The sequence below is a fragment of the Anabrus simplex genome, chromosome 4 (assembly GCF_040414725.1).
Source record: "Anabrus simplex isolate iqAnaSimp1 chromosome 4, ASM4041472v1, whole genome shotgun sequence".
NCBI classification, from domain to species: Eukaryota; Metazoa; Arthropoda; class Insecta; order Orthoptera; family Tettigoniidae; genus Anabrus; species Anabrus simplex.
This window is the reverse complement of record NC_090268.1, coordinates 331,009,100-331,031,210: the sequence shown is the minus strand read 5'-3', so window position 1 is coordinate 331,031,210 and position 22,111 is coordinate 331,009,100. Positions and strand designations below refer to the sequence as shown.

General features: G+C 39.5%; 1 protein-coding gene across 5 annotated transcripts in view; it reads left to right on the top strand.

Moving 5' to 3' along the window:
- Positions 1-22,111, top strand: part of LOC136871959 (putative uncharacterized protein DDB_G0291608) — a 609,035-nt gene that overhangs the window by 514,004 nt on the left and 72,920 nt on the right. For 4 of the 5 annotated variants that reach the window (XR_010859845.2, XM_067145717.2, XM_068227275.1 and 1 more), the window contains exon 3: positions 16,457-16,559. Coding sequence is in view for 4 of the 5 variants with exons in the window: in XM_067145717.2 (XP_067001818.2) it covers positions 16,457-16,559 (103 nt within the window). In the remaining variant the exon portion in view is untranslated. Of the gene's footprint in view, positions 1-13,334; positions 13,631-16,456; positions 16,560-22,111 lie in introns of those variants that run through there. The other variant, XM_067145719.2, reaches the window with a different exon arrangement.

Here is a 22,111-nt window from a genome sequence, read left to right as displayed (position 1 = left end):
ACGTTTCCTTAGAAACAAATCCGACATGTCAAGCTTCCAAAAACTGAACCGTAATATTTTTCATTTCCAGTTATTCAGAGAACTTCCTTCGTGATATACAGGCCGTATCGAGGCTTTCATCCACCCAAGAGTCCACATGCATGTCCCATAAATTATAAATACTACCTTACATTGCTATACAAAATCTTCCCCCACGAGCTACATCTCACATTAATATAACAGTTAACCTTTTTTAACTCTCCATCACATACTTTCACAATTTCTGTGAAGCTTATACAAGAACATGAAAGCCCCAGGGCTCTTAACTTGGAAGCGTGGGTTGGCGACCAGGGGGCCTTTTGATATATTACACAACTCTAAATCACAAAATAAATCTACTGCTTTTTCTAAATCTGGAGTATACAGATTCAAATGTAACAACTGCAGCTCCTCGTACATCAGTCAAACTGGACGCAACTTTAATATCAGATACTCCGTACATATCAACGCCATTAAATACAACAGATTCTCTGTTATAGGACAACACATACGAGACTCCAAACATAATTTCACCAATATTGAAAAAGACATAACAATACTTAAAATCATTAACAAACGCCCCCTTCTAAACACTACTGAAAATCGTTTTATTCACCTTGACCAATACTTCAACCCTAATTACAATTTAAACGACATATCTGAAAAAAAATTCCGGAGTATCACTATTCATCTCAGTCACCCTGAAAATGATGAATTCGGCTCTATTTTCTATTATTATTATTATTATTATTATTATTATTATTATTATTATTTCTCACTCCTCCTCGCCCCTGAAATTGGACTTTAAGATCCGGAGTGTCACTATTTATCTCAGCGACCACGAAAACTATGAATTCAACACTAAGTCATAAGTGTACCAAGTTTGGTTGAAATCGCTCGAGTGGTATAGGAGGAGATGCAATACATACGTACATACCCACCTATAGATTACATAGACTCGCCTTTGCTCGTTGGGAACCCCCAGTTGCTCTTCGTTAGGAGGGGGGGGTGATAACTCTTGTCATTCCATTGTTGATATTCTATATTTTTAAAAGTTTCTTAAATACTTCACACGTCTAATACACAGCTGCATTCTTCAAAATGGGCAGACCTGCCAATGTTGGTACTATGACATGAAAGTACATCTCGATCACGGCATGTTGGATTGCTATTACAAAATAATAGGCATAAGAATGCACCTCGTATCAAGGAAGGTACTTTGTAAGTCAATGCGGCGTGTTTTCATCCTCCTATATACAGCAAATATTATCCTAATCACGACGTGCAGGTCGCCTAAAGGAGTCAAATCACAAGATCTGTACGTGGCGAGCCGAACATGTCCTCGGCACTCCCGGCACTAAAAACCATACGCCATTTCATTTAGCGGACTATCATGGTATAACGTAAGCTGCTGTCGCCTAGCGACAATCTGTCCATCAAGTCGATCCAATCTTGGTGCGGCTTTGCAATTTAATAAAATTACATAAAATTACTCATAGTAACACAACTACTTTACCGATTTCGTTCAAACCACTTCATAATCCCTTTCAGATGAAATAAGAACAAATTGTGAAAATTTCAGCGAAATCGGTCCAGTAGTTTTTATATATATAGATACGCAGTAATTGAAGCGTACACTATCGATTTGTTAAATGCAGTCTCACACTCACTCAGTTCTTTTCAAATGTAATCAGGGAAGAGTTTACCCGGATAAAGTTCCTGACATTTGACTTAAGGACAAAAAAGGAGCTGCAAAAATCTTTTTAATCTCAAAGTAGATAATCAATTATAATAATACCGAGTGAGCTCGCCGTGCGGTTTGGTTCACGTAGTTGTGAACTTCCATTCGGGAGATGGTATGTTTAGACCCCGTTATCTGCAGCCCTGAAAATGGTTTTCCATGGTTTCCCATCTCCACGCCTTAAGTAAGGGCATGTTTGACTCCATGTGTAAATGGTTAACATGCTGGCCTTTGGTCCAAAAGATCCCGGGTTCAATTCCCTGTCGGGTCGGGGATGTTAACCTTCATTGGTTAATTCTTCTGATTTGGGGGCTGGATGTTTGTGCCATCTTCAGCATTATAATTCATCTTAGGTAGAATCCTGCGTGGTGGAAGAACCAGTCTCCTGTCTGCCACACGTCGGTTCTTTTTTGACGAGTAGAAAACAAAATTTCACAGCTGCACATTGTTCACTTAAACATGCCATCATAAAAAACGAAACGAGAACAAAACAGCGCTAGCAAAACAATCACTGCACATAAACAGAACAAGCCAGCTCAACACTGGCGCCACTGAACTGGCAATGAGTTGCGCCAAATACTTTAATACACCAATTGTGTGTACCACAACTTGATGTACCAACTGAGGGTTAATTTTTCTGCATCCCGTCAAATTAGAATTTTGTTCATATCCAACTCAACATTTCTAGTCAAGCGGGTTGGGCAACTTGGTATTTCCCACTTGTTCGCCATCTGCACTGTTCGCAATCAGGACATCTGCTAGACATGCTGGGATTGGCGGAAATCAAAAGAAAGAAAAAATGGCTTCGTCTTTCACGACCAGGGGATATTGTGTGTGTATTAATTCCTAAGTATGAGGCATATCCCTGCCTATATTCAGTGGGCTCCGTAGAAACTGAATAAAACGGTACCGGTACCATAAGAGGAGATTACAAGATAAATATATTGGACAGCTTTTATGTTTGTTACCGTACGGTAACGTATAAGTAAATACTATCATCAGCAATGTTCGATTTATGACGATCTTCGCATAAAATTATTATTGTTTTGTTTTCACGCAATAACTAACGACACACTGCAACCATACCACCCTCGCCATTGCCCGATAGAACTATACGACAGCATCATTGATCCCCAAACCGGACTACCGCCATACAGCACCATACGCCAAGGCGTTCGATGGTATATAACCTTTTCAGTCTGGAGTCAAATGCCACCTCATCTAGAAAGCGAAGAACAGTAAACTTCAAAGTGATGGGTGAACAAAAGCTCTTTCGACCGTGCAAGGATCAACTGCACTTCCTCCGTTCCATGGAATCAAACCTCCGGCCTCTCAGGGCCACGGTGCGTTCGTCGCGTAAGATCTACAGAGGCGGACAGAAGTATTCAAATGCAACATTATGCCACTATAAGAGTACATTTAATGACCAAAACATACACTATAGGAATAAACACTCCTCTTCCATGGTTTGTAATACACCGTACCTTCATGTTAATGTCACATATATGCACGTAAGTTACACGAATACATTTTTGTGCTGAAAAAGGTTCTTCCAACATTGGGACATAAGTATTCAAATATACAAAACACTGCACTCTAGTAGCCTACTTGGTTGTCATACCTTTACGTTGAATCACTGCTGCCAAACGCCTTGGCATTAAATGTACGTACTTGCTAGTTATGTCCGCAGCAATTTTGTTCCATTCCTGCAGAATAATTTCCTTTAGTGTCGTCTTTCTGGTGATGTGATGTTTCCTGGTCCTATCTTCCAATACCTGCCAAATGTTCTCGATGGGGTTCAAGTCGGATGATTGAGGTGGTGTTTTCATATATGGGGTGTGTTGTAGATGATCCATAATCTAGCAACTTCGGAGGTGTATTTCGGATCGCTATCTTGTTGGAAATAAAAATTATTTCCAAGATTTAGTTTTTGAGCGCTTTTCTTCAGATGTTCTTGTAGTATGTTCTTACAATCATACTTGTTCATGTTGCCCTCAATGAAAGCTAGCTCACCCACACCACTTGACGCCATACATCCCCATACCATCACGCTGCCGACCCCATGCTTGACCGTAGCTTCCATATGTTGAGGGTCCCACTCAGTATTTTTCTGTCTCCACACGTTTGATCGGCCATCACTTCGGTATATATTGAACTTTTTTTTCATCCGACCATAACACACGATCCCAGAATGCATTATTCTACGATACATATTCATTAGCAAATTCCAAACGCTTTCTCTTGTTTACTTTACTGACATTCGGTTTATGTCTTAGTGTTCTGGATTGGTACGCGGTACTGTTCATAACCCTACGAACTGTTCCTTCATGAACTACCTTCCCAAGATGTTCCTCGAAATGTGCTCTAATTTATGTTGCTGTTAGTCTGGGATTTTGCTTCACTATTTTAAGCACCAGTCTTTTATCTCGAGACGTAAATTTTGGCGGAGCACCTTTCCTAGGCTGATTAACAACGGTATTCCTCGTTTTGTAACTTTGGATGACACACCACACATTGGACAGATTTCTGCGTACAGCTTCTCCAATTTCTTTACATGTCCTCTTTTGTTCATGCAGGCGCTAGATGATTTTTCTCTCCTCTAGAGTTGTCTCCTTTCCTTTTCGCCTCATTTCGACTATGAACACTCGTATTCGATGTTGCTTGTGTACTGTATGGCTGGAGAGACGACTGAGGTGCTCTGAAGGTACAGATGTCAACATTGCCATCGTTTAATGGGTTGTACTATTCGCTGATAGATCGCGTTTGAATACTTGTGTCATTAGGTTACGGAACGTTGTTGAAGGAAGTCACATGTTACAGAACACACACGTATTCTCATCGTTTGTATACTGTGTCTGTGTTTGTAACACATGATAATGCATCGGTGAAGTCACGACATAATACATAATTCCGCATACTACCTCGATCATTTCAACAATTATAGCTTCACATCCCTACATTTGAATATTTCTGGCCGCCTCTGTATCTACGTTAAAATCGGAGATAACTTGGAATGGTCGCCTACCTAATTAACTATACTTCTAATATATGAACAAAAGAATAAGCTAACACTAGTGGGCTCTATCACAACCAACAATAAAATTAAACAGATGTCGGGACCGGAATCGAACTCACATCGCAATGAAGCCGGTGACAAAATGACGAGACAGAACCCGTTCGCGAATTCATACATAAAACATGAAATAAATTTCAAGGAACACAATCAAAAATTATGTACGCATATTATAAACAAAAATATAAGCAATAAACACATGCGATTGGCTGTATTTCGAGGAACAAGAAAATAAACTTGTGTATGACGAAAATCCAGGGCCTGCCTTGGACTTCGAACCGATGGTCTCCAGGATGTCACCGACAAACGGGTCTCTAAAAACTCCCTATCTCAATTATTCATAAGATCAACACACAGTACAATACTGGCATTCAAGTTATTTAATTTATTTACAGAAATAAACATGAAAGATTTTAAAAAGAAATCTCTAAATGCGATCATATATTTGTGAATCCTTTAGCTTTCCATCTTGGTGCACAGGCTTGAACAAGACACTTGGCAAAATCCCTTCTTACGAGAGTGTGCTAGCGCACCCTTTAAAAGCCATAATCATACAACGCAGAGCCATACCTGGTAATGGCTGGCCGGAGATCACTCATTTTAAACACACTCAAGGCGAGACGACCAGTCTCCCTGAGGAAACATCGTGGCAAATATATATCATTTCAACTGATATCCTGTTATCATAGTCAAAGGCTTCATTTGCTTATTAATTCTCTGCCCGCTTACAACTCACATTAAGTCACATCCATAGACTTGGAAGACCCAGGTTCACACCTAATCGAACGCACAGAATAATCAGCGTATGTTTTCCTATACAATTGAACTCAGACAAAAATCTCAAATGGATTTTTTTTTTTTTTTTTTGCTAGGGGCTTTACGTCGCACCGACACAGATAGGTCTTATGGCGATGATTCAAATGGATTTAAACGTATCCATAACTGTATTCTAATTTTAAAGAAAATCATATACTTCTTTACATAGAAGGAAAACTTTATCTAAACAAGGGGAGGACGTCCGTTCGGGTCCAGGCTTTTCACAACTTACACAAATTAATACAGCCATCTCTATATTCTACTAATACAAATTTACTTTAAAACCAGAGTGCCTTTCTACACCCGTGATTATTATGCCAATACTGGCATTTTGAAGACACTGCCGTCATTCATTACCAATATAGATTGAATATTCCATATAAAGGAAGATATTAATTTTATCGTTATAAATCTTCAATAAAACAAATCTATATTTTACCCTCTCAATCTAAAGCACTCTCAACCTTTCTGATATTTCGTCACTAAATCATGCACATGCGTTACTTTAAATTTTATTTTATAGGCCCGAAAATTTAGCCCATATTACAGAATTTTCGTTTCCATCTAGTTAAACATTATTTGAATGAATACACTTCTCTCCCAGTCAGGATAACCACCAACTGGGGAGAGCGTATTCGTTTATTGTAATGTAAAACATTACATGTAGTTAAATTTGAACGTACTCCAAACAAACCAATAACCGAAAGCAAGATACAAAAAGTCCAAAGATATTCAAATTCGTTAACAGTTAGATAATGTTAGTATATGTTGCATACCCCACAAGTTATACATCCTTATAAAAACAGCGGACAGACCCCTCCCCAAAGTGAGGGACAACCGCCCACCGGGGAGGGGGAGAAAGTCTGCCCGCCGCGACCATTGCACTGACATGCAAACAGAATTATTAATTACGGAAAATCAAATATATTTAACTCCACATGGTCGACTGGAAATAAAGAACGGACATCCCCCTCCCCCAGCCACGGATGGCCAACAACCCGGGGGAGAGACCATCCGATCATCGCATCCATCGCTATCACATGTCATTGGTTCTGTTCAATTTCTAAATACAACTCACTTGTAACTGATACCACATTCAATTATAGTTTACTACCACAGACATATTCTTTAATAGTTACTTAAATATATGTTTGAAAGTATACGACCTTATCCGTATGAGGTATTTTCTGGATTTTACCTAAGTTGTACAGTCCAGGATACCTCTTCCGTAACTACATGTAATTACCTCTGAGTTATTATTTAATACAATATAAAGATCACTCACAAGTCTCTCCCTAATTCAAAAATACATGCAATTTACATTACTAACCTTGCTTATGTGATCTACATACGCTTACATGAAAATAACCTTACCGAGCTCGATAGCTGCAGTCGCTTAAGTGCGGCCAGTATCCAGTATTCGGGAGATAGTAGGTTCGAACCCCACTGTCGGCAGCCCTGAAAATGGTTTTCCGTGGTTTCCCATTTTCACACCAGGCAAATGCTGGGGCTGTACCTTAATTAAGGCCACGGCCGCTTCCTTCCCACTCCTAGCCTTTTCCTGTCCCATCGTCGCCATAAGACCTATCTGTGCCGGTGCGACGTAAAGCAACTAGCAAGAAAATAACCTTACAATGTACTTGGATAATACTTTAAATTTTATGTACTCATCGTCATGTCGATAAATCCATGGTTCAGGCCTCGGAAAGGCCCTTGACGTCGTTTAACCCCTCATGGCGCTGGCGTGGATCACTGGTTCGAATCCTTTTCTGGTTATGCTAGGGTCCTCTTCTTCACTGTAACAAGTCTAATGACGTTCAATTAAATTACGTCATTCACTAACACAATTTTCGAAACTTTAACACAGTTCCCGCGGTCGAATTTCCGGCGATATACTTGTCCCGTTAATCAATATTCTCACATACTTTCTGTACTTTAACTTTATCTTTAACTTGAACAAAGTTTTTCACACAGCGTATTGGGAAAATATATATTAGCACTCCCGAATACAGGTAAGGTCAGGACACAAGCGGACCGTATGTCTGCCTCCGATACTTCCCGTCAAGTAATAGCTTCCTCAACATGGCGGGCCCTTATATAATTTCACCCCTGCACGAACGATAGACGGCGAACAGTCCCCACCACATTTTGCATATCACTGGTTCTACGAGTTATGTGACATCGGCAATGCGCTCGATTACTTTTAAGTAATTTGGTTATGTGCGGAAAACAAATCGATCGGCGGTTTATCTGAAATTTATTATCAAAATGATACCTTTTTGGGGATCCCCCATCCGGAGTCTGCGTACTCAGCAAGCGTGGGTACGCTACTGGTACTTGTTGTATGTCCGGCGCTCCTTTCTCGCTCCGCCAGCCAGCTGCACGCGCGCCTGTGTACCATTCTGCTAGCTTCGACGCGCAGCCCTCAGTGCGCGTGCCTGACCATCGAGTGTACTATAAATAGGAGCTCCCGGCCTGCTCACTTGCCCACTTCCCCGGTGTCCAGCTCCAGAATACACCCTACGTCGAGCACGGAGGCTACTCCTCTTAAAAATGTGCTTCGACCAGGTGGACTGAATTTCTGGCAGTACGAGGTTTCACCTCTGGTCACCGCTCCCTTTCCTGTTTCCGCTGCCTATGTTCCGTAATTCTTTTACAAGCCATTTTCATTCCCTAAAGTTATGCAAGCTCCCTTAGTTTCGCTAGGTGGAATTTCTTCAATCAATTGAACTTGCTTTTTAGGAATTCAGGTACTTCAACAAACAAGGACTCTCATGAACATTTATGTTAGTGTGCCAGATAGTTCTCGACTATCAACGTGTCAATTCACGAAGACTATCTTTTCAAGATAGAAGTGTATATAAAGACTGCAAACCTGTACATATTGTATAAAGACAGACTTTTCTCAAGATTCAATATTCCTTTTTGCTTCAAAATAAATTTCAGTTATTTGTGTAAATATCATAAAGTGAAGCAAAATAAAGTTGTGTTCTGTAAACTTCAACCTTGGTTACAACAGTGCTTATATAATCATCTGGTGGCGTAATATTCCACACGTTGAAATTTTACAAAAAAAATGAATATTTAGGCAGAGGTCTACTATAAAAACATATAGCATGCCGAGGTTTCCCTGATTAATTAATATGCTTATCTCGAAATCTTACACTATAAATCAAGCTTGCACGTTGGCATTACCGTGTTTCGGCCATTTTTAGTGGGCAGAGTTATTGCTATATATTTTCATTCCTTGTCATTTTTCATAGCCCGCTCTTTGTCTAGGTATTTCTCCAGCTATGACGGACTCGTGTTTACACCACCAAGTCGGAGGTGTTGTGCATCCTGATGCAACTTCACTCCAATATGGACAAAGGAGCTTGACAAAAGTTTCCACCGCCTAATTCAATTTTTAATTAATTATGGGTATGACCGATACGGTCACAATACAATATTCAGGACAATGAGTATGTATTATAATGTAAATATTATTATAGGCCTACCTACTAACACAGAATTTCTAAACTCCTAAATAATTGTGAGTTGCTCTATTCCACGTATAAATCTAAATTTTGAAGTCAGACTGTGAATATTACTACTATCACTTCTACTATTACTGCTACTAATAATAATTATTATAAGACCTGTCTGGGTAGGTGCTTACTTTTGCCAAGCTTCTCACCTTCATCTAACCTATCCGACATCCGTTGGTCAACTTTTGTTCTTTTCCGACCCCTACGATATTAGAGCATTTGGTGTCTAGGAAGTTTTCATTTTCACGCCCTTCGTGGGCCTCGTCTTTCTTGGCCGATACCTTCATTTTTCGAAGTGTCGGATCCCTTCCTTCTTTTCTCTCTAACTAGTGTTATATAGAGGATGGTTGTCTAGTTCTACTTCCTCTTAAAACAATAATCACCACCACCACCACCATCTGTGTCTCTGCGAAGTAAAACAAGTGCAATAATAATAATAATAATAATAATAATAATAATAATAATAATAATAATAATTCAACTGTTATAGGTTTCTGATAGACGCCGGAATGCCGGTATTTCGTCCTGAGAAGAGGTCCTTTATTTTACTGACATGAGAGTCTTAAATGCCGAATAACTACGTCTGGTTGGATCCCACAACAGTGAGCAAAGAGAGCGAAAGAGAGACAAAATCTATAGGACACTTAATGAATTGCTCCCAAGAGTATGAACACAAAATATTACACAAAATTATTTATTTACACAAAATTGGTTTCCTCGTGCTTTTTTGTTTTTATTTGTTGTAGACGACTTGTAAGAGTACCGTACTTCTTCCCACATACACAACATTTTGCGAGCTCAGAACGGCTACTTCAAATATCGACTCTAAAACATTAGAGTACCGCTGAAATGCTAAAGCGATGTAAAAACAGAGTATCATGGAGTCTCGCAGAGATTCCTCAAGTTTTAAGTTGTCAACTACGATAAGCCCAGAAGAACTACAGCTTACGTCGAGAATCAAAGTATGATGAATACAAAGCGTTAGCAACACCCTCCAAACTTGATCTACTAGTAGGTTCGAATCCCACTATCGGCAGCCCTGAAGATGGTTTTCCGTGGTTTCCCATTTTCACACCAGGCAAATGCTGGAGCTGTACCTTAATTAAGGCCACGGCCGCTTCATTCCAACTCCTAGGCCTTTCCTATCCCATCGTCGCCATAAGACCTATCTGTGTCGGTGCGACGTAAAGCCCCTAGCAAAAACAAAAAAAAAAAAACTTGATCTGCTAAGAAACATTGTAGGTAGCGACGCAACTTCTGGAACCGGTCGCGGTTCCCTGGCGTGAGCTGAAGGTAAAGCTCCCACGGCGCGAAGACTAATGCAATAAGACGCTTGTTCCTTCACTTACATCCTTATTTAAAGAAACTAGCAATTAATATGAGAATATTCCTTACTCTTAGCTAAGGCTTTTCTGGCTCTCTATTGGCTCTGTCATCTCCCCCAGGTATCGCTACTCCCACTATTATACATGTAGCAATTCTCATTTTCTTAAACATGACTACCGGTATTCTCCTCTTAACACGTATCTTCATAACCTAACTCCCTCCCCCCCCCCCTTTCTAATATTTGTCATCATAAACATAATTCTGTCTCGTAATACTTGATTGGGATGGCCCCATTAACTTTTAAGTTACAGGACACTTCAAACTACCCCTTCGCTTGCTTTTTCCAAACATTGGAACGTGACTATATAGATTGCCTGTATCGACTTGCTCGTAAGACCCTCTGACCTTACAAGACTCTGTGTTTACTTCATTCCTTTTCACCGCAACTCATTGCTGCTTAGTTAGCATAGACTCATGGAATGAGTTTCCAAAGTAACCACTCTATACTATGTATGACTTATATTGCGTAATGCTACTTAACACAGGTTCGTGCCCCTGGACATGGCACTCTAGTTATTCAGGCCTGAGCCTGTCACGTAAAAGGTAAGAGACATACTGTACCTCAGACAGTTTTGATAGCACTTATAATGAATGAGTGAATGAATGAATGAAAACATGCGACCTGCTTTCCAGTCTTTGATCGGGTCAGCGATATAATGAATGAACCATATATAGGCTATTATTACAATGGGGTCGCCACTTCCAAGGTGATTTATATTAATGACTGACAAATGCTATGAAATGATAATGAAGAGTGTTGCTGGAATGAAAAATGACAGGGCAAACCGGAGTACCTGGAGAAAACCTGTCCCTCCTCCGCTTTGTCCAGCAGTCCGGCTCCATGGCTAAATGGTTAGCGTGCTTGCCTTTGGTTACAGGGGTCCCGGGTTCGATTCCCGGCAGGATCGGGAATTTCTAACCATAATTGGTTAATTCCCCTGTCACGGGGACTGGGTGTATGTGTCGTCTTCATCATTTCATCCCCATCACGACACGCAGGTCGCCTACGGGTGTCAAATCAAAATACCAGCATCTGGCGAGCCGAACTTGTCCTCGGACACTCCCGGCACTAAAAGCCATACGCCATTTCATTTCATTTGTCCAGCACAAATTTCTCATGGAGTGACCGGGATTTGAACCACGGTACCCAGCCGTGAGAGGCCAACGCGCTGCCGTCTGAGTCACGGAGGCTCCAGCACTAATCAATATCTACGTAAATTCTCTTTTACTGAACATGTTAAGTTCAGAAAGTAAGAGCTTGTTTTTTAAAAAATCTCTTTTGAAGCGTGCACGTCACTTTCTCTGTCTCTCTTTCGTCTTCGAAGTGATATATTGTAAAATGCTTCGTGGAAAAGAACGATTGAAAAGGCAGAGCATCCTAAATTATGCCCAAGAAGAGACGAGAGGTAGGCTGAGTTTTAATCATTCTTAGGTACATGCATCAAGGACGTAATTCTTTTCAGTGGTGGTTTTTATTATGTCAGTAAATTTCTATTTTCTCAGTAGAAGAAGATCTAGACATCCGCCACGCTAAGTGGCTCAGGTTGTAGAGCGCTGGCTTTCAAAGCCCAATATAGCGGGTTCGATCATGTCTCAGTCCGGTGGTATTTTAAAGTGCTCAGTTACTCCGACCTCGTGTTGATGGATCTACCGGCACAGGACGAAATTCAGACTTATTGTTGTTGTTGTTGTTGTTATTATTATTTCTCCAAAGACTTAAGCTGAGGCCGGCCCGTTGTATAGGAGTCTTTCTTGCCTTTTACGCGGCTCGTCGAAGAACTTAGAAGTCCTTCTCTCAGCACTTAAATGGGTTAGCTCAGCCTCGTAAGTACAGGGGAAGAGCCTGGATTTTAAAATCAAATAATACAGCTAAGGGAGTTGTTCCACTGACCAAGTAACACCCAAATACTTGCAGGTCACGGTGCTTCCAGACAAAGTTTCACACCTCACAAGACACGAGGGGAAATCGTGGAAACTCAGCTGAGTCGGCAGTGCTTCAATTTACTTTTGCCCAATGTTGGGCAGCTCTTGTCCTATTTTAAAAGTTGTCTTTCATTATTCTAAATCTCATGGGATTGTCTTTTCTTTATCCGACACTCTTTTTCTTCGTGGTATCTAATATCTTCCTCTTCCTCCTTCTTTTAATAGGCTACTACGAGAAGCTGTTGTTCTCTTTGTTTTGTTCCTTTAAACTATCATCACCTCTGTAAGTCTAACTTGGGACATAGCAGCCACGCAACCAAACTCGGAAGTTTAGGAGAATATGTGTTTCCAACGGTGTGCAGTGGCCACATGATACATACAGCTTAACTGAGTGAATTTCAATAAGTAAGAAGAGTTTATGAAACTTGAAAATCCATAGCCTGTTTCCAGTCATTCGACCGGAACAGGAATGGAATGAATGAAGCCCCGTCGAGCGGCGAAAATAGGAATTGGAAATTCCGACAGAAGAGTAGCGTTACAAAAATATTGCAAGATTTGGGCTGGGAAGACTTGGGAGAAAGGAGACGAGCTGCTCGACGAAGTGGTATGTTCCGAGCTGTCAGTGGAAAATGGCGTGGAATGACATCAGGAGACGAATAAGTTTGAGTGGTGTCTTTAAAAGTAGGAAAAGGAAAGATCACAATATGAAGATAAAGTTAGAATTCAGGAGGACAAATTGGGGCAAATATTCCTTTATAAGAAGGGGAGTTAGGAAGTGGAATAACTTATCACGGGAGATGTTCAGTAAATTTCCAATTTCTTTGCAATCACTTAAGAAAAGGCTAGGAAAACAACTGATAGGGAATCTGCCACCTAGGCGACTGTCCTAAATGCACATCAGTAGTGATTGATTGATAATTGTGCCGGCTGCCGAAGCCTGTCGCACTCCTCTGGATCAATGATTAATGACTGACAGATGAAATGAGTGTGTTGCTGGAATGAAAGATGACGGGGAAACCCGGAATATCCGGAGAAGAAACTGTCCCTGTCGAGCAGAAATCTCACATGGAGTGCCCGGGATTTGAACCACGGAACCGAGCAGTGAGAGGCCGGCGCCCTGCCGCCTGATCCACGGAGGCTCTGAGTGCGAGTAAATACCAATCCACTGATTTATTTATTTATTTATTTATTTATTTATTTATTTATTTATTTGTTAGATACAGCTTATGGAGGGCCCATTTTACACTAATAAATAATAATAATAATAATAATAATAATAGTAATAATAATAATAATAATAATAATAATAAGACGTATAAAAGATAACAATCTGTATAAACAACAATGAATATGTCTCTCTCCTCGAAATATCGACAGCTTGTCATCCTCGGCCGTAATTTCGTTTCCAGCTGTGACCTTGCAACGTCGCGGCCTGCTGTTCTGTTCTACGCAACATGACCGGGAGAAATTAAATCCTCACCAGCTGGCCTGTATCCCCGCAGGAAATTAAAAGCCCCTGTCGGTTTTCAGATATCGCTATCGCTTCTCTCTCAAGAGTCAGCGATTAGGATTTAAGTGCACTCGTCTTCACTCACTTTTCGTAACGGATTGCTTAATGAAAGAAACCATTTTGTTCTATTCTTTTTTTTTTTTTTTTTTTTTTAACAAGTTGTTTTACGTCGCACCGACAGAGATAGGTCTTATGGCGACGATGGGATAGGAAAGAGCTAGGAGTGGGAAGGAAGCGGCCAGCCATGGCATTTGCCTAATGTGAACATGGGAAACCACGGGAAACAATCTTCAGGGCTGCCGAAAGTGAGGTTCGAACCCACTGTCTCCCGAATGCAAGGAGGTGGGGATGTCATCAAATTAGGCAGGAGTGGTTCATCGTGTTTATGACCATATCATTGTTCCCAACACGAGAATGTGCTATCCGAATGGGGTCATCCAGTTTTCAGTAAGAGCTCTCCCCAATACACACCAATTATATTGTTCCATTACTAAAACACGGTTTTAATGGGCGTGTGGACTGATTTCTAGGCATATCAAATTCCAGACGATGCTGTGTTATTCTTTGTATTGGTTTTACGTCACACGACAACTTTTGTAGTTTTCGGAGACCCCAAGGTGCCGGAATTCTGTCCCGCAAAAGTTTTCTTATATGCCAGTAAATCTACTGATGGTGTATTGGCCACATCTCTCCCCCTCCCACCCCCACCCCCAATGCATCCTGCATTCGATTCCCGGCACTGACAGAGTTATGAAAAGAACGGGATGGGGATGGTAAAGGTTTGTTTGTGGGTGCAAGAGAGTTGGCCTTGAGTCTCCCATAATCGAAATGTGTATGGCCTGAAAGGTAGTTTCAAAAATTCAACTGTATTATCAGTTCTTCACAGTGGCGGCGCGTTCTATATGTTCACTGGTTCAGTGAACCCCCTAGAAATAGATAAGTCTAGGTAAAATGGTTTACCAGAGCCTGTTCCTTAAATTTGCTCCGTATATCAGCGCGCGTAGCGGCATTTTTGACATCAACACTCGGTTGCACTCCGGAACCAGCGAAGAGGTTCAATTTCAGGACACAAGGCACGGGGCCATGAGACGTAAGGAGGGTGCGCAAGGCGAGGTATGAGAAGCAGGGAAAACAGCCCAGGAATCGCTGGTAACTGGACCAGCGATAGACACGATTTACATCGAGCAGTTCCGAAATTAGCCGAAGCATTGTCAGAGTGCGCGGTTAAAATTTGCCGTATGTGGTAGGTTTTGAAGGGATTTTAATTTGGCGATTTTGCCATTCTAATGTAATTAACCGCAATGAGCCAGAATATTTTGCTAACTACGGTTTGTATAGCATCAATAGGCGTACGTAGCCTAAGTTTATGTAATTAAATAAAACTTTTCATTAGTAATACGTGTTTTATGAAACGTAAACAGCAAAATACGCCAACACATAAATAACAGTAGTATGCCTAACACGTTCTTGAAGAACTTACTCCTACGTCTTCAAAATGAGGGGAAATTGGATCAGTTTATAGTAATTGCACCTCATATTCTCTTTCATTCTTCATTGTTTTGGTAACCTTTGAGCTGTAGCCGTGTCTCTGCAAAGCAAAGTCACGTTTCTAATCAAACAATGTCACTATTTTACATCTATGTAAACATCAAGTAATAATTTGAACACGTTATTTTCCATAGCAGTGAACCCCTACACGTTTTATCCACGCACCGCCACTGCTACACACTAAGAAAATAAGACACTCAAGAGTCTTGCAAACTGATGAATGCGCGCGGCAAGCGGGTGAATCATACCTCAGTGTCCGTGACCGTGCCAAAAAAAAAAAAAAAAAAACAAAAAAAAAAAAAAAAAAAACCTGCTACCCTTCCTTACAGCACATGCAAAATGTCCACCGCCTTGCTTTGGCGCTATACAAATCGGTTATCTGGGACAAACGACATTTTGTGCGTATTTCTGCTAATAATGTTGTTAATTACAGAAAATAAAGGATAGAATCAGCTGATAAGACAACAGTGCTTCTACAAATTGCTTTTTTAAAAAATAATTCCTTGTTTAAGCTGGCTAAAATGGAATCAAAATGTAATATTTTTCTCCACAAAGTGGGTGGGCAACTGCCCCCCCTTCCCCCTAATCGCCACTACTGCATACTGGTAAGTGTATAAATAGTATTGGGTCCAATACTCTCCTTTTCCTGTTCCCACTGACATTTTCACATTCTTTTCTCTCTTATTTTTTTTTGAAAGTCGCGAGCAGATAGTCAATTTTCTTACATGTTTCAATACTTCTTCAGCATTATTTTAGATTTCATCCCGTGCATCATTCTTTTGACCAGTGTGTTCCAGATGATTTTTAGACTTCTTTTTATTGAACATTTCAAAATGAATGAAAGCTAAGCTATACAATATATTCAAATTGTGTGTGTTAGAGGAAAAGAACTAATCCTATAATTTCTCTTTCAGAGTTATGGAATTCATTACAAGAAGGAGCAGGAGATCGAGATGATAACTTATGTTGATTATGTCGACTACGATGGTGCTGCCTTTAAGGCAGGCATGCGTGAAGGTAGGTAGACTTTAGAACTTACTGTACATTGGTGTGCCTAATTAGAATGTACAGGGTATAAAACAATAGCATATACTGGTAATCGGGAGTTATTTAGAAGGTAAGTAACCGAGCGAATGGCTGCGCGGTCTGGTTCATGTTGTTGCCAGCTTGCATTCGGGAGATAGTGGGTTCGAACCCCACTATCGGCAGCCCTGTAGATGGTTTTCCATGATTTCCCATTTTCACACTAGGCAAATGCTGGTGCTGTCACAGTTACTTCCCTGTCCTAGCCCTTTCCTATCCCATCACCACCGCCATAAGACCTAACTGTGCAGGTACGACATAAAGCAAATTGTTTTAAAAAGAGACAAAAGAGGTCCATAGAAAATGGTCTAATAGAAATCATATCTCTTTCTCACAGTTCATTTAAATGAAACACAATAAGAACCAACCCATTGTTCAAATATTACAAACTAGATTCAGATTATTCGGTACATATAGGGTGATCAGATATCTGGCTTTTCGCAGGATTCTCCTTTTCTTTATTGTCAACTCTCTATGAAATTTAGTAAAGAAAGTAATAATGTTATTGGCTTTCCGTCCCACTAAGTACATATTTATGGTTTTTGGAGACGGCAAGGTTTCAGAATTCAGTCCCACAGGAGTTCTTCTATGTGCCAGTAAATCTACTGACACGAGGCTGAAGTAATTGAGCACCTTTGTGTAACCATCGGACTGAGCCAGGATCAAACCTGTCAAGATGAGGTCAGAAGTCCAGAGCCTCAGCCATCTGAGCCACTCAGTCCAGCCAGTAAAGAATGTGTCAAAATGATTAGTTACATACTATTCCTTTTCTGCTGTTCTCTGTGGTGAAGATGGAGTATTCTGTTCTTGACTGCATTAAAATCACCAATTTGTGGGCTACAGCAGGGAAGAGAGAGAATCTGGTGTGATTTAATGTACCGGTACTGGTACTTCAATATTATGATAATGCAAATGGCAAAAAAATAAGCTTCTTACAAAACCGTAAAAAAACTGCTTTAATCCTCCTCATAGATTAGATGAAAGCTATAAAATACTGGACACGTTACGCTGATGATGAGGTAGCCATCATAGGTAGCAGCGTTAATGAAGGAAAGGAAATTTTGGAACTCGTCAATAGTTTAGATCATAATATTAAATACACTATGGAAGTGGAGAACAATAACGCTCTTAATTATTTAAACATAACACTATCACATCATAAGAATAATTACCTGGCATTTAACATTTACCGGAAACCAACTTATACTGCTAACACCATTAAACAAAATTCAGTACATCCTGAAGCTCACAAAAAAAGCTGCCTACAATAACATGTGATAAAGAGTTTTAAAAATGCCACTCTCAAAGAAAAATTTGAAAAAAAAAATCAGGACCATCCACGAAATTAGCTTTGAACAACGGATTCAGCACAACATTTATAAGTAAGCCAATCAAGGAACATATTAACAAGCCCACAACTACTTTAATGAAAGATTCAAAAACTAAAGAAAAATATGCCACATTCACATTTAGCAATAATAATTATACACACATAAACACCAATGTCCTAAGAAAAAAGAACATAAAAATTGCTTTCAAAACCAGCAACATTATTGAAAGAATGTTATTTAACTCTCACACAGTAAATATTAGCAATAAATACACAAATTCTGGGAAATACAAACTGGAATGTCAGGGATGCAGGTCAAATTACATTGGACAAACTGGTAGAAACTTCCTGAGAAGATATACAGAACATCGCAATGCTTTAAAATATAATAGTTTCTCTGCCTTGAGTAACCGTCACAAAGACTATAATCACAATTATACTACAATAGATCAAGATATAAAAATTCTATGTGAACAAAAAGGTCCACTACTCAACATTTTAGAGGTTTTTTTTAAAATATGCTAGTTGCTATACGTTGCACCGACACAGATAGGTCTTATGGCGACGATGGGATAGGGAAGGGCTAGGAGTGGGAAGGAAGCGGCCGTGGCCTTAATTAAGGTACAGCCCCAGCATTTGCCTGGTGTGAAAATGGGAAACCACGGAAAACGATTTTCAGGGCTGGCGACAGTGGGGTTCGAACCTACTATCTCCCGAATACTGGATACTGGCCGCACTTAAGTGACTGCAGCTATTGAGCTCGGTAGAGGATTGTTACAGCAGTATGGATCAATAGAAGAACCCAGCCCTCAACTTAAATGAGATAAATGAATAAAAGAACATAATATGGGAAACTTTTAATCTGATCATTTGTAGTAAAACAACAGGAACGTAAGAACTCACAATTATTACACTCGGTTTCAGTCACCACCCCCATTATTCCACACTCCCTTTCTCCCGCAAGCCCCCCCCCCCCCCCCATTACCCCACTCCACTTCCTCTTAGCAACACGCCTTGCATCTCAACTGTGGGAGTAAGTCAGTCAAGAGCTGGACTCCATAGTCAGAGAACATGAGTGATACGTAACGTAAGTTAATTTTTTGTTCTTCATAACTTATTGTAAATATTGTTCCTGTTAGTCACCATTTCTCAACCTTAATTTGATTTGTATTATCCATTTTACAGACTAAAATCAGATGGTTCAACTTCAATAATGCCTATGTATATCAGGCCATGTCGAAACACAAATAACTAATCCAACAGTTATACAGACACCAGTTGAACCACACCAAAGGACAACAAAGCATTGAAACAGAAAGACCTCCAGTTCAAGACTGTTTTAATGATCAACATTTCACAGTTTTTAACTTTCATCATGTTTTTTTTAAAATTGTTAAATTAATATTTCATTTTATATGTTTCCTATGTTTTTAATATCAGTTTACATGTTTTACTGAGGATAACCCACTGGGGGGGTTGAAACACGTCTATTTATATGTAAAGTTTTGTCTTAATTGGACATAAAATATATAGTATTGACTAGGAGGATTAAAACAGTTTTGTACAATTTTGTAAGAAGTTGAACCGTCAATAAGGATTTAACATGAGATTCATAGTCTGTAAAAACCTAAGCTTGCATTTCGCATGACCGCTTTCAGGTAGGCCCTGCTTTTTATATCCAAAATTCTGGTCACCGTAAATACCTAGATATTGACTTCTAAAGAACTGTAAGTACTACGTAAATCATACATAAATAACTTTTAGTTACCTGAGTGCTGAGTGACTGATTCGTTATTCCAAGTTTGTGGGTTAAATCTTGGCCGAGGTGGGCTATTTTTGAAGGATGGTCAAAATCTTGGCATTTCATGTCGTTGGCATGTTGAGCATTGTTTGTTTGTTTGTTTGTTTGTTAGTTTGTTTGTTTGTTTTCTCGTACTGACTTGCATTCTGAAATATTTTAATTCTCAACTAACATACCATATTTTATTCGTAACTTGGTTACACTAACAAACTACAAAGAGAGTCAAAAAGAAACCAAACTTTGGTTACTTCTGTCTTGGTAGGTTTTCATGCCTGTATAGAATATAGCCTATGGTCACAGTTTAATACATACATTCATGAAGCTTGGTTAATTTTTTTCATCCAAACAACTGTAGTGCTCCATGTGGTCAGCAAGCTACTGGTGTACTGGTATGTTAAAGTTAGTGTATGTTTTGGGAGGTAAGCATGTGGTAATTCCAATCACAGATGATTGGTTTTCTATTAAATTAACATGGCATTTACAAAAGGAGATGTGTATAATAATAAAACATTTATTGCAGCAAAATAGCCATAGATTAGTGAAGGGTGTTATAACAATTTAACACTTGCACCATTGGACGCATAGTCTCTGATTGATCTAGTCCTCTTGTTGCAGAGTTGTAAGTGATATCGTTCACATAACTGTCCACATAATGTACACTTGCATGAGTTTGATGGTTCGTGGTATGTTGTGTTTTCGCAGATGACATGGTGGAATCCATGTACTGCAGGTTTTGAGTGCCATAGGAAACACACAAAGTCCTTAAAATTAGTTTGCTGAGATTTGAATATTATTTGAATTGGATTTTGTTTATTAGTCTACTATTTTTTCTGATTTATGTGAAATTACCAAATTCAGTTCAATAATAGGATTTCTAAAATGGCCAAGACCTTAACTGCAGTGGTATGATCAGTTGTTCCTTTGGAAGTAAACTATAGTAGTTTTCCTTCAGTATTTTTATCATGCTTTAGCAATAAGTATCAACATGTTTTCTTAAAATTTACGATTACTATAGTTGTTGAGGTGGTTACAGTTTATAATTTACGTGGTAAGGTACAATCAGTTGTTGGATAGAGAACTTGTCCCTGACAGTTGTAGCTTGCTGGCAGCTATGAGCGCTGGCGTCGTTCCGCCTGTCAACAGGATGTCATTTTATCACTAAGGAACTTTGTGACTGTATATATTAGATTGTGCTATGGTCTTAGGTGTATGGAAAATGTTATGTTCGAAGTGTTCTTCGATTCCAGTGTACTGTACATTTCTGATTCATTCCTGAAGGTAGGACTGTCACTTGGGAGACGTACGTTTTAATTCTTTTGATTGTTCGTGATACAGCGTGAGGTAAAAGGCTTCAACTGGGGGAAGTTGCCTTATTCAGAATTATAAAAACCGGGGAACTTACTGTACCATTTTGTAGCCTCTGCTTCAGCAAATTTTCATTCCTTCCATTGATCAGTTCAGAAATTAATAGGCAGTAGTTTGTTGTAGAAGCAGAGCTCACATTTTCTTTGTGTTTAAATGTGCTCATACGGTCCTTGATATCTCTTCTACCTCCATACTTAATGGTAAGTGAAAAAAAAAAAAAAAGTAGTACCTGTCTAATTTACCCTCAGAAATATACTAAATGGCTATATTTTCAAAGAAATTTAATATTACCATATTTACTTCCATATGCTTCAACTTCAAAATGACCTGTTTTTAAAATTCAAAGTTACTCTTTTGTGTGATAAATTTAATTCTGTTCCCTCCTCTAAGTCATTTTAGATGAATCATTAGTTACACACAAAAGCACAGAGTGCTGAAAATAATTACAAGTCATTACGTGAACCAAATATAGCCTACATTAGGAAAAAGCGAAAGAAGGAAGCTACAAGGGGAAGTTAATTTTAAATTCATGATAATTAAAGTGAGAAGTCCACAATAGATCATTCATTACACAGCTCGACTAGGAGATGTTGTTGCGCTATAGTGATGTTTAACTAAACCCTTGTGTGGTAATCTGAATAACTGAAAATTTGTGATCTCTTTAAACAAAGAAACAAAAATTTGGGATTTTGAGGATTTTCTAGTTATCTGGCTGAGACAGTAATTTTGGCGCTTTAAATTAGGACATTCCTGGTTTTCCAAAATGAATGACAAGCCTACATTTGTGGCACACAGAACTGGGTTTTCAATTATGACACCCCAGCACACCGGTTGCTCCTTAACATACTTGCCCTTATCCTCTGTATTCTCCAGATCATTCTTCAGAAGATTAGGATGTACTACCTGTTTCTGAAAGTGCCTGTTATGTCAACCAAAGAAGTGAAGATGATTGTGATGTGTTCTTTGTGGGAAATTACCACAAATAGGCCG